General features: G+C 48.9%; 1 protein-coding gene across 1 annotated transcript; it reads right to left on the reverse strand.

Moving 5' to 3' along the window:
• Positions 1-3737: 3737 nt before the first annotated feature.
• On the reverse strand, positions 3738-10348 carry LOC122164333 (sulfate transporter-like). The gene is made up of 4 exons (XM_042826279.1): positions 10310-10348; positions 9221-9580; positions 6506-7133; positions 3738-5713 (listed from the first exon to the last, which is right to left on the reverse strand). Exons 2-4 carry the CDS (start codon positions 9364-9366, stop codon positions 4118-4120), a joined length of 2370 nt encoding a protein of 789 aa, XP_042682213.1. The 5' UTR covers positions 9367-9580; positions 10310-10348; the 3' UTR covers positions 3738-4117.
• Positions 10349-10797: the final 449 nt, after the last annotated feature.

Genomic DNA, 10797 nt, shown 5'->3' on the forward strand with positions numbered 1-10797 from the left:
CAGCAGCAGCTGCTGGGCGTCCTCTTTGAAGCGAGTTACTTGCTTGAATAAGGAATTCTAAGGGGAAAAGCGGGGAAAACGAAGCGCAGAATACAGTGAATACCTGTGCTCCATCCACAGCACCGCAGCAGCACGAAGCTCAGCCGCCGCGGCTGCCGGGCAGTGCGCGCAGGGACGGAGCGGGGCAGGCGGGGCGGGAGGCGCTGCTCGGGGTGCTTCCGCTGCGCCGGTGGCGCCCCCTGGCGGCACGGCGGCGCTCTGCCAGCGCTCAACGGAGCGCTACCGGTCCCGTTTACTTCTCCGTAGCCTCAGCCGAGTGTGAGGAGCCGACAGATCCATCGGTTGCCATCTCCCAACCTATCAGCTGCTAATTTGTCCAGGCAAACGGTTGTAGAGAGCTCAGGAAAACAGCCGGCGTGAGGTGCGCAGTCGTAGAATCATAGAATCGTTTGAGTTGGAAGGGATCGCTAACGGCCATCTGATCCAACCTCCTGCAACCAACAGCGATACCCACAGCTCCATCTGCGCTCCGAGCCCCGTCCCTGCAGACACACACAGGTGGGACGGGACACCCAGCCCCTCTCTGGCGGTGGTAGTGCAGAATTTGTGATCACACCTGCGTGCAGCTGCCTGTGGGACCGCAGTTCGCCGCTTGAGCTGGAGCCCGGGGCAAGGAGCTCTTCCTGCAGAGCCTAATTTAGGTCTAACCTGAAGGAGACCTGTCCCCTGCACCCCTGTATGGCCAGAGGGCTCACTGCTCTGCCTCGCCTCATGGCCTTGCTGTGTTCCTACCTGGACTTCTCAGAAGGCTTTGCTGTGACACAATCACGTCAGCTTCTGAATTCTGCTGAAAGGGCTGCACAGCACCCTCTGTTTAAACCCTGCTTTAAAAGATTTGAAACTGTGGAGGATGCACATCAGAAACCCTTTCTCAGCCACAGGATAGAGATCTCCTGCCATCTGAGCCACTGATAGAGCCCACAGCTGGCTTAGGGGAGCACCAACTCCTGCCCAGACCCTCCTCCAGCATCAGCTGCCTCCAGTGAAGTTTTAATTTTTATTTGTTCTTTTTTTTATTATTTTTAGGAGACTCAATGCCACCACCTGCAGCTCACTGATTTTCCTTCCCAGCCGAGGTTTGCCTGTCTGGGAAGTTCTACATGGGCAAATGTTACACTGTGGGACTTGCCTGTGCTGGGAGCACCCTGCTTTATCACAGAAGTAATTCCTGGAGCTAGAAAAGAGCATATCCAGGAACAGGCAATAGGGGCAAGAGCAGCAATCCCATATGCTTTCCAGAAGGTGAAGCAAACACCATTCAGCCATAAAACCTTTATTCTCTAAACTTCCCCAGAGGGAGCATTTCAAAGCATCAAAAGGATTCAAACCTGTCCGGCTGCTGCTGCGGCATAATTAACAGCTGCACAGTCAGCTCCAACCACAGCTGACAAAGCCTGAGCATCTATTTATCACACTCTTGGAGTATTTATAGATCTCAGCAAGGCAGGGGGCAGAGAGAGAAGGAGCAGAACAGGTGAGCTGCTTGCTGGGGGAGATAACATTTGCTTTTATCACGTGGCGTTTCCGCAGTGCCTGGCAGTGCTGCAGGAAGGGGCAGGAGGTGTCTGGGCAGTGCTGTCCCACTGCACTGGGGCCCACTAGGGCCACGCGTGGCCCCAAAGGCGAAGGGCCCAGATATAGCGCCTGATTTCCCGCACCACTGATTATGGGCTACCCTTGGACCGTACAGTTTGTGTCCTATCGCTCGGTATCATTTACAACTCACGGCCTCTTCATAGGGACTGATAAGAAAGTAGTGTTGCTTTGGCACTTTCACAGCTCCTCTGTGCCTGCACACTGCATTGCAGCAGGAGGTGGGAATCCCTGCTCCCATTGAACCTCACCTGCTGTCTTGCAGCAGGCGGTGCCCAGAAGTCATCGGCATCCATTTTACTTCCTCCTGTGGCTTTATTCAACCCGCTGAGATCATAAATGCATATAAAGCCTAACTAAAACAATTTAATTTCCCTCATAAATGGGCTTTCAAGGAAAACGATGGTTCTGCTACTCCAAAGAGGAAGCAAAGTGGAAGTAACAAGTCTTCTCTCTGCAGATTCTCTGACTCTTCTGCACACAGAGCTGCCCGCTGCCCACTCTCCATGACTGATGCAACCTCCCTGGGAGTTGCTTCATGCCCTGGCAGCCTGCAAGGACCCTTGGCAGGCCATTACAGTGCCTGACCACTCTCTGAGAGAAAAAGTTTTTCCTCATGTCTAAGCTACATCTCCTCTGGTACAACTTGCGGCCATTTCCTCAGGTCCTGAGAGACCCATGCTGAGCAGTCAGTCCTGCAAGGTCTGGGTTTGTCTGGCACTTCCAACCCGGCTCCAGCAGGCTGCTGGGCATACTCCAATCCTAAGCTATCTGAAGGAATCTTTTTCTTTTTTTTTTTTTTTTTTGACCACAAAAAAATATGTTCTTGAGCAGAGCCAGCAGGTTTCCTTTTCCATGCACTTTATTTACAAGTCTCCAAGTAGCTGTCAGATGTGGTGTTTCCTAAACGTGATCAGGGGAATAGTGTTGTATTAAACATGCAGCATATACGGTGGATTTGCAGATGGAGCAAGGGCTGTCAGCTGAAAAAATTCCCTGCAGTCTTCTGAAACTTGTTTGTTTTTAAGGGAAGTGTTTTGCTGTTGCTGACTTTGAGGAGACCTGTCAGTAACTAAAGGAAGGGGACAGAATCCTTAGCAAGGTCTGCTGTGATAGGACAAAGGGAAGTAGTTTCAAACTAAAAGAGGGGAGATTTAGATTGGATATAAAGAAGAATTTTTTTATTCTTTATTTTGTTATTTTATTCTTATTTTATTTATATATATTTATATATATATATTATATTTTATTTATAATATTTTATTTTATTATTTTATTCTTTATAGAGTAAGGGAGAAGAGGCACTGGCACAGATTGCCCAGAGGGGAGATAGATACCCTGACCCTGTAGACACCCATGGTTAGGCTGAAGGGGCTCTGAGCACTAAAGAAGCTCTGCTCATTGCAGGGAGTTGGACCAGATGGCCTCTAACGGTTCCTTCCCATTCAAATGATTCTATCCTGTCCTGTCCTATTCTCTGCAGCGTTTGTTCTGTGGCCTCTGAGGGACTGTTATGCTCTCTGCCATGGGCTGTTTGGAACATAACTGTTCCCCTGCAATCTACTCCCCACATTGACTCAGAGCGGACACAGGGGAGGGAAGGACAGTCCCAAATAAAGGTGGCACAAAGGAACGTGGGGCCATGTGTGAAGCAGCGGGGCCATGCTGGTTCTTGGTCCTGGTTTGGTTGGGGACCACCAGAGCCATGGGAAGCGGATTTCTCTACAGTGCAATTTTTGTGAGAGCACCCCTGGAGGGGATTCTTGCATCCTCACTTTCCTGTTTCATTCTGTCTGGGCACTGGAGCTGCACACAGAAGGAAACTCTCCACGATGAGCTCCCATTGCATTTGGGAATGCTCCTAAGCACGCTCGTAGAGCGACGTTTCCTTGGCGCTGGGTTTGGAGAACACCGTTATTGATTTGGAGGGTGTTTTTGCACCACTGAGAACAACGGGAAGTTTGGACTTGGAATTTGAACGGCTCCAAATTCAGCCGCCTTTTTAAGAGCCTACACTCCTGCGCTTCCCTTTTCCCCGCACCGAGGCCGGGCCGCTCACAGCCGGCGGCCGCACACCGCTGCCGGCCCATCCCCGCTCCCCGCCGCGGTGCCGGCGCGGCTCACTCGCGCCCCCCAGCGCCCACGAGAGTCCGGAACCGCAGCAGCGGTGGCTCCGCACGGCTGTGTGCCGCCTGTCGCTGGCAAGTCCTTTCCGCAGAGGGGAAGCCACCCAGGCTTTTTACCGACGCGGCTGACCTTGAAATGCCTCTCAGATTATTGGCCTTGAAATCCGCGCTTCCCCTGTCCGTTTACTCCGTGCTTGCTGCTAACAGGTCTTTTTCAGTGCTCTGCTTGCAAAAAAAAAAAAAAAAAAGACAAAAAACAACAAACAAACAAACAAAAAAACCCACCCTAAAATTGCGGTGAAGCCCAGCTCATCAGAAATCATTCCTCACGTGCAGCTCTACAGAGACGCTTGGACGCTCAGGTCCTCAGGATCAGGGGCAGCATCCCTTCTCTCTCTGCTCTCCTGCTGCTGCTCGTGGTACCACTGCTGTGCAAACTGCACCGCGTGGTGCACGCTGTGGAAAGCCGGCTGGCCGCCGTGTGCCTCAGCAGCCCAGCCTCCATCCCGCAGCCGGCGGCGGAGGAGGGGGTTGCAGTTGGCCAGGAGCACCTGGACACCGAGCTCCTGGTAGTCACTGCGCGTCTCTTTCAGCACGGAGAGACCCACGGTATCTATGAACTGCATAGCCCCGCAGTCAATGATTAGGGTGTGCATATCTAGGGATGGCAGGCAGACGCTTGTGGGTGACTTCTCCACGTGTTTCTTGGAAGGTTTCAGGCAACCAACCAGAGTGCTAAAAATGCTCTTCCTGTTGCCTGAGTCTGCTCTTGCCCGGGTCTTCGCCCTGTGATGCCTGGCAGCCAGCAGGACAGGATTGACCCCAGTTTTCCGGTAAAGCGCAGTCTTGAAATAGTCTTTGTTGGCATAGTAAAGGGACGACTCAAAGCGGAAGATTTTGATGTTGGCAATACTGCTGAGCTGCTTGTAAGCAGACTGGTCTTCGTAGATTTCCGTATTGCTGACCTTGCCCAGGAGTGCGGCCCTGGGTCTCTGCGTGCGGAAGATGACGCAGAGCAGAGCAAAGCAGACGCCCACGAGGAGCCCTATCTCTGTGGTGATCAGCGTGGAGGCCAGCATGGTTATCCACCACACCACCGTGTCCAGCTTGCTGAGCTGCCACATGCGTGGGGTTTCACAAAATGTCCTCAGGCCACCCCGCAGGTTGACAATGGTGACCACCCCCAGGATGGCAGTTTGCAGAGAGTAGAAGAGCGGAGCGATCCACAGCAACACCAGCAGCAGCACCAGGGAGGTGACCAGGCTAGAGAGCTGCGTTTGGGTCCCTGTGGACTCCTTCAGCAAAGTCTTGGTCAAGGCTGCAGAGCTAGCAAAGCAGTAGAAGAAAGATGGGACCAGGTTGCACATGCCAATGGCGATCATCTCTTGGTTGGCACGGACAGCATAGCCATGCTTTTTGCCAAAGATTTCCGCCAGGGAGACCGTCATAGCAAAGCCTATAATAGCAATGGGCAGAGCATCGACTGCCAGGCTGGAAAACAGCTTTGTATCTGGTAGGGTGGGTTTCCTGAAGCCGGTGGGGATGGCCCCACAAACCGAAGACTTGTATCGCTCTTCAAAGTTAAAGCAGTAAGATACTACTGTGGCTACGATGACCACGAGCAGCTCTACAGGGAATGGGGCCTTCATCTTGTCCTTGTACCGATCATTGATCATTTTGACAGGTATTATGATGGCCAAAGCAACCAGGCTGGTGACCAGGTCGCAGATATTGGTGTTTTGGATGTACCTGAAAAGATCCACCCATGTCAGGATGAAGGACCCCACCCCTTCGTGACGGGGAATATTCAGCCCGAGGAGGTACTTCATCTGGGAGGTGATGATGGTGAGGCTGGAGCCGGCCACAAAGCCGCTGAGGAGAGGTTCTGACAGATAGACAGACAGAAAGCCCAACTGCAAAACCCCCAGCAGGATCTGAAAAGCAAGACACCCATATCATTAGCATCCATGAGAAGGGCTAGAAGAGGTAGCTGGAAATTTATGGCAATTTGCTTCTACTTCAGCATGTCTAGCTATTCTGTCTGCTGAGCATTCAGTATGAGACCCAGATTTTTGTCTTAGGTAGATAATGTGGTGTATTGAATACTAAAGACTGCTACCCAGACTTGTCTGTGGTGAGAGATGCCATACAAGAAAGCCTACAAGATCCCCATTGCTGTGTTTTTTCAAGCAATAAGGGTGCATAGTTAACAGTGGAAGTCCAGAGAGCAGACAGATCAAAGCAGTAATTAGCATCTCAATGGCATGAGAATTGTGTGATTTTAATTGTTCCAGTGAGAGGACCTGAAGCTGTCTAACAGCCAGGCCCAAGCCATTCATAGCCATTAATGGAGCCCCTGCCGATGGCAGTCTGTGAGGGCTGTTCCTTTTTGCCTTGACTGCTTCTCACCTACAGAGCAGTCAGCTCAGGTCCAGAACCAAAGTGTCGGGAAGGTGGCTCACAGTTTCCTTTATTTCCGCTACTGTGTTTGATTCTAAGCATGTTTCAGACAGATTCAAGGACCCAGCACATGGGGGAAGCAAAACCTTAAATTCAGCTGTGTTCAGGCTTTTCAAATCACTGCAGCTGGCTAAAGGTGTCAGGCTCTAGTTGCATTTAGGAAAGGCATCTCATGTTTTTTAAGTCTGAAGTGGGACTGGAGCTTAGAGTTGTTAAGCACTAACAAGTTCCTAGCAAGGAAACTGCACAACAGTGGACATTTGTACCTGGTAAAGACCGACCAGAAAGCTCAAGGAAAGGGCCACAGTGATGGCGTAGCAGCTCCTGTCACAGGTACCCATCCCATCGCTGGAGGAGGTGGCATTGCCCACCAGCAGAGAGCCAGTGTTGTCATCGTACCCTGCTAGCTGGAGGTGCCGATTCACAGACTGCCCAATCATCAGGCAGAGGACTCCGAAGGATCCCACAAAGTTGTGGCGTGAAGTGGCCATAGCGACATAGATGATGCTGCAGAAGAAGTTTGTGTAGATTCCATAGATGGGATCCTGGTTGGCTAACAGGGAGTATGAGATGGACTGAGGGATGGCGACTATCCCCACCAGGAGCCCAGATATGACATCCCCAAGCAACTGCATCTTGATGTTGTAATGGGGAAGCCAGTCTAGCACTGGGAACAGCTGGCAGAAGAAGGTGATGATGGTTTGATGATTGCATTTGCAGACCTCTCTGGCTTTTTTCAGGATAAAATCCTTAGCCCTGAAGTCTGTGGGCTCATTCTCCTCCAACTTGATGTGCGTAAAGTTGACAGGAGGCTCTTCTGGTGTTAGGGAGCTCTGCACATTTTTGCTCTGTCCTGATGTCTGGCTTGACTTGTCCTCCATTGCAGCAGGAAGGCTAAGCAGGAGAGCAGGTAAGCAGAGTTACAGACAGGAAATATTGCATTCATGTGCATAATGTGCTTTGCTTGGCTCCGGGACTCATGCAGATTGAGCAAATTAACAAACAAAAGAAAATAACCTCAGCCAAACCAAACAGACAACACCTTCTTGTGGTGCCAGTTGTTATCAGTTATGGACTCAAGCAAGCACAAACCTGAGGCTATGGTTTGCATACTGACACAGATGTCCCCATCAGAGAGAGCTACAGAGGCTGTTGTGCTCTTTACTAGTGGGACAGCAGAGGGATAAAGATCAGACAATCTTGCCCTTCTTGATGATACTTCCATTTAAAATCTAGTTTGAAAATCTTGAAATATCCAAGTGATGTTTTAGGAATGCAACACACAGGTAGGGAAAGTTATTTGCAAAATAATTTTTCCTTTAACATTTTGACATTTGAAATTACATTGCTGGCTTACATCAAACAAGCCCATCACAGGGACTGATATCTGCAAAATGAAAGTATGCAGCTTTCTCAGTCTGATTAAGTATATAGTACCCAAAGCTATTCCGAGTTTCTCAGTCAAAATGCAGTTGCAATAAAGCATACCTTTTCATCAGAATTGAACACAGACACACAGACAAAAGCAGTCCTGAGCACCGTCCTGGCTGCAGTTTGGAAACAGAACTGGGATAATGAGAAATCCCATTCTCCTGCCCTACAGGTTCACTTCCCAACCCAATTCTCTTACCTCTGGCTGCAGGAGCCACGGGACACAGGGAGATCTCCTAAGGTCCCTCAGAAACCATGTGGAGCTGCTTACCTGCTGCTAGACCCGTCTTCTCACCTCACAGCACACACCGAACAGAGAAGGCACAAGCCAAACAATTGCAAACCTCTTTCCTTTGCCCTCCTTCTGAATCACGCGTTGCTTCTCTTGAGAAAACTGACTTTTTCTGCCAAGACATTGGCCCTTTTATCTCACCTCAGCTGATGAAGACAGTGCAGCCAGCCAAACAGGGCTATATTTTGAAAACAAACACCATTCTGGATGACTATTTTTGATGAAAACTTGTTCTGGTCATTAAGAATGATTGAAGGAGTTTGGAGAAGTGTTTCTGCCAGATAACAGTATTGCTGGTATCCGGGGATGTGTTGGCTAAACAAGGGGAGCAGTGCACAGAAATCTTCCTTCGTGTGCTATGGCACTGCCCCTCCCTGGGGCCCAAGTGCTACTGGGCTTCTCTGCTCAGATCTTCATCTATTCTTGACATGATTATGATAAAGAAAAAAACCCTTCAGTGAAACAAACATTTTTTCTTTTCTGGTAGCTTTTCTACCATCACGCACCTACCTAACCCTACAGCAAACTGTATTTCAGTAATGCGAGGTAAATAAATGAAGAACACCAGCACTCTCTGCCTGCAGAAGACACGGTAGGGGAGACAGCTGCTCAATATATCTATCTATTTATGCTAATTCTTCTTTCTCTGCCATTCCTCCACCACTCACGTACTTTCAGATACACCTGTTGATAGTTCCCCTCTCCCTCCCTCTTCTTTCAGTTGTTGACTACTCCTTTCCTTAGCCTTTTCATTCCTCTAATGCTTTAAAGATGATCCCTTCATATGCTTTATAATCCTTTCTAGTTATAGCTCTTTTTGTATCTTGGCCCGAGTTTGTCTCTATTTTTCATCTTCTTGCTTAGTAAATGACCCACATCTCCATCTTTTGTACGATTCCTTCATCTTGAAGTGCAGTCACTGGAGAACTGGTGATTCAGTCATTGAAGAACTGGCCAGGTTCATCTCAAAGGCTGGCTTATTTGCTGGGATAAAACACATCTAAGCACAATCCATCCTTTGACTTTTCATTTATTCAGGTCAAGGAGTTCTGATCTTGACAGTCTTTTCAGCATTACTACCCACCACGAAGATGGGACAAAGCATGTTCTCCATTTAGGACAGTATCCAGGCTGCACTTAACCTCAACTTTGCCCTCACTGCACGTCACTTCTTCTTCATGTTCCACTTAAGCACTGCAACGCTTATGTGTTATGATTTTCTTTACCTCTTGCCACAGGTTTGTAAGCCTTGACTTACCCATACTCTTTCAATTCATGCTGAAGACTGTGCCTTTGGGAAGTTTTTTTCCATTCCTTCAGTCTCTGTTCTTCCCTTACCATCCTTTGTGATTTTTTAGTTGCCTGAAGCCTTCTCTGTGCTCTGTGTCTTTCCCTTTCTTGCATGCAAATTCCCAATTGCTTTTGTATAATAGACTTTAAAATATTCCATACTCTCCATGCAATTACATTCCCAAGCTCCTTGTCCCAGCAGGCTTCCCCATGGGGTTCAGTTCTCTGCTGTGGCCTCTCTGGAATGGAGGGCCTTTATGCAAGAGCAGCTTCTGCTCAATCCTTCTGCCTGTTGGCACTGAGGAGAGGCCTCTTTATACTCTTCATCCTGACAGAAAAGATATAAGAGCACACTTGGTTACACTGAACGCTGAGTAAAACTCCGAAATTGCTTGTTCTGCATGAGGTGAGGTAAGGGCAGAAACTGGAAATATTTCACATTTACTCTAGAAAACGTGTAACAGATAAGCTTAAAAAATAAATCTACAACAGTTCAGGTGACCTTCAGCTGGCAGAGGACATGAATTCTTCCAAATGCGAGGCCGCTACAGCTAAACATCTGAAATAGTTTGTTTTCAAATGCATATTCACAGGTTGATCTTTATTGCCACCATAAATGCACCTGTTAGACTCCACTGTGGGAAAGGTTGGGTTGGACAGATGGTGACAATTAGCTTGAACAGTGCAAATGTAGGCAAGACTTTGCCTCTCAGTAATACAGCATCCTCTGCTTTTTAAGAGAAGAAAAAAATCTTCTTTTCAGTTGTAGCACAGTATTCGAGCAACATAACAACAATCTGTTCAATACATTGCAATACATTGCAAACAGCTAGAACCAGAACAGTGGAAACCCAAGCTCCAGGTGCAGTGGAGCTGCAGCAGAGGGCTGTTTCATTCTTACAGTTGGATGGTGGATGGTAAGCTGGATGTGAGCCAGCAATGTGCCCTTACAGCCCAGAAAGCCAACCATATCCTAGGCTGCATCCAAAAAAAAACCATGGCCAGCAAAGCAAGGGAGGTGATCCAGCCCCTCTACTCCTTGATGATGAGGCCTCACCTGGAGCACCATGTCCAGATGTGGAGTCCTCAGTACAGGAGAGATGTGGACCTGTTTGAGTATGTGCAGAGAAGGGCCACAAAGTTGATCCCAGGGATGGAGCGCATCCCCTGTGAGAACAGGCTGAGAGATGGAGCTGTTCAGCCTGGAGAAGAGAGAGACCAGACTTCAGTATCTAAAGGGGGCTGTAAGAAAGAAGACAGACTCTTTAGCAGGGCCCGTTGCGATAGAACAAAGTGAAATGTCTTTAAACTAAAATGTAGGAGATTTAGACTGGAAATAAGAAGTGTTTTACAATAGGAGAGGTGAGGCACGGCACAGCTTGCCCAGAGATGTGGATGCCCTAGCATCGGAGACATCCAAGGCCAGGCTGAAGGGGTCTGAGCAACCTGACTGAGCAGCAGATATCCCTTTTCATTGCAAGGGAGTTGGACTAGATGATCTTTATAACACAACCGATTCTATGATTCCAGACAACGTCTATCCTA

Source organism: Centrocercus urophasianus, unplaced genomic scaffold, assembly GCF_019232065.1.
Source record: "Centrocercus urophasianus isolate 14NV4802_14NV808 unplaced genomic scaffold, USGS_Curo_1.0 seq_26, whole genome shotgun sequence".
Lineage (NCBI taxonomy): Eukaryota > Metazoa > Chordata > Aves > Galliformes > Phasianidae > Centrocercus > Centrocercus urophasianus.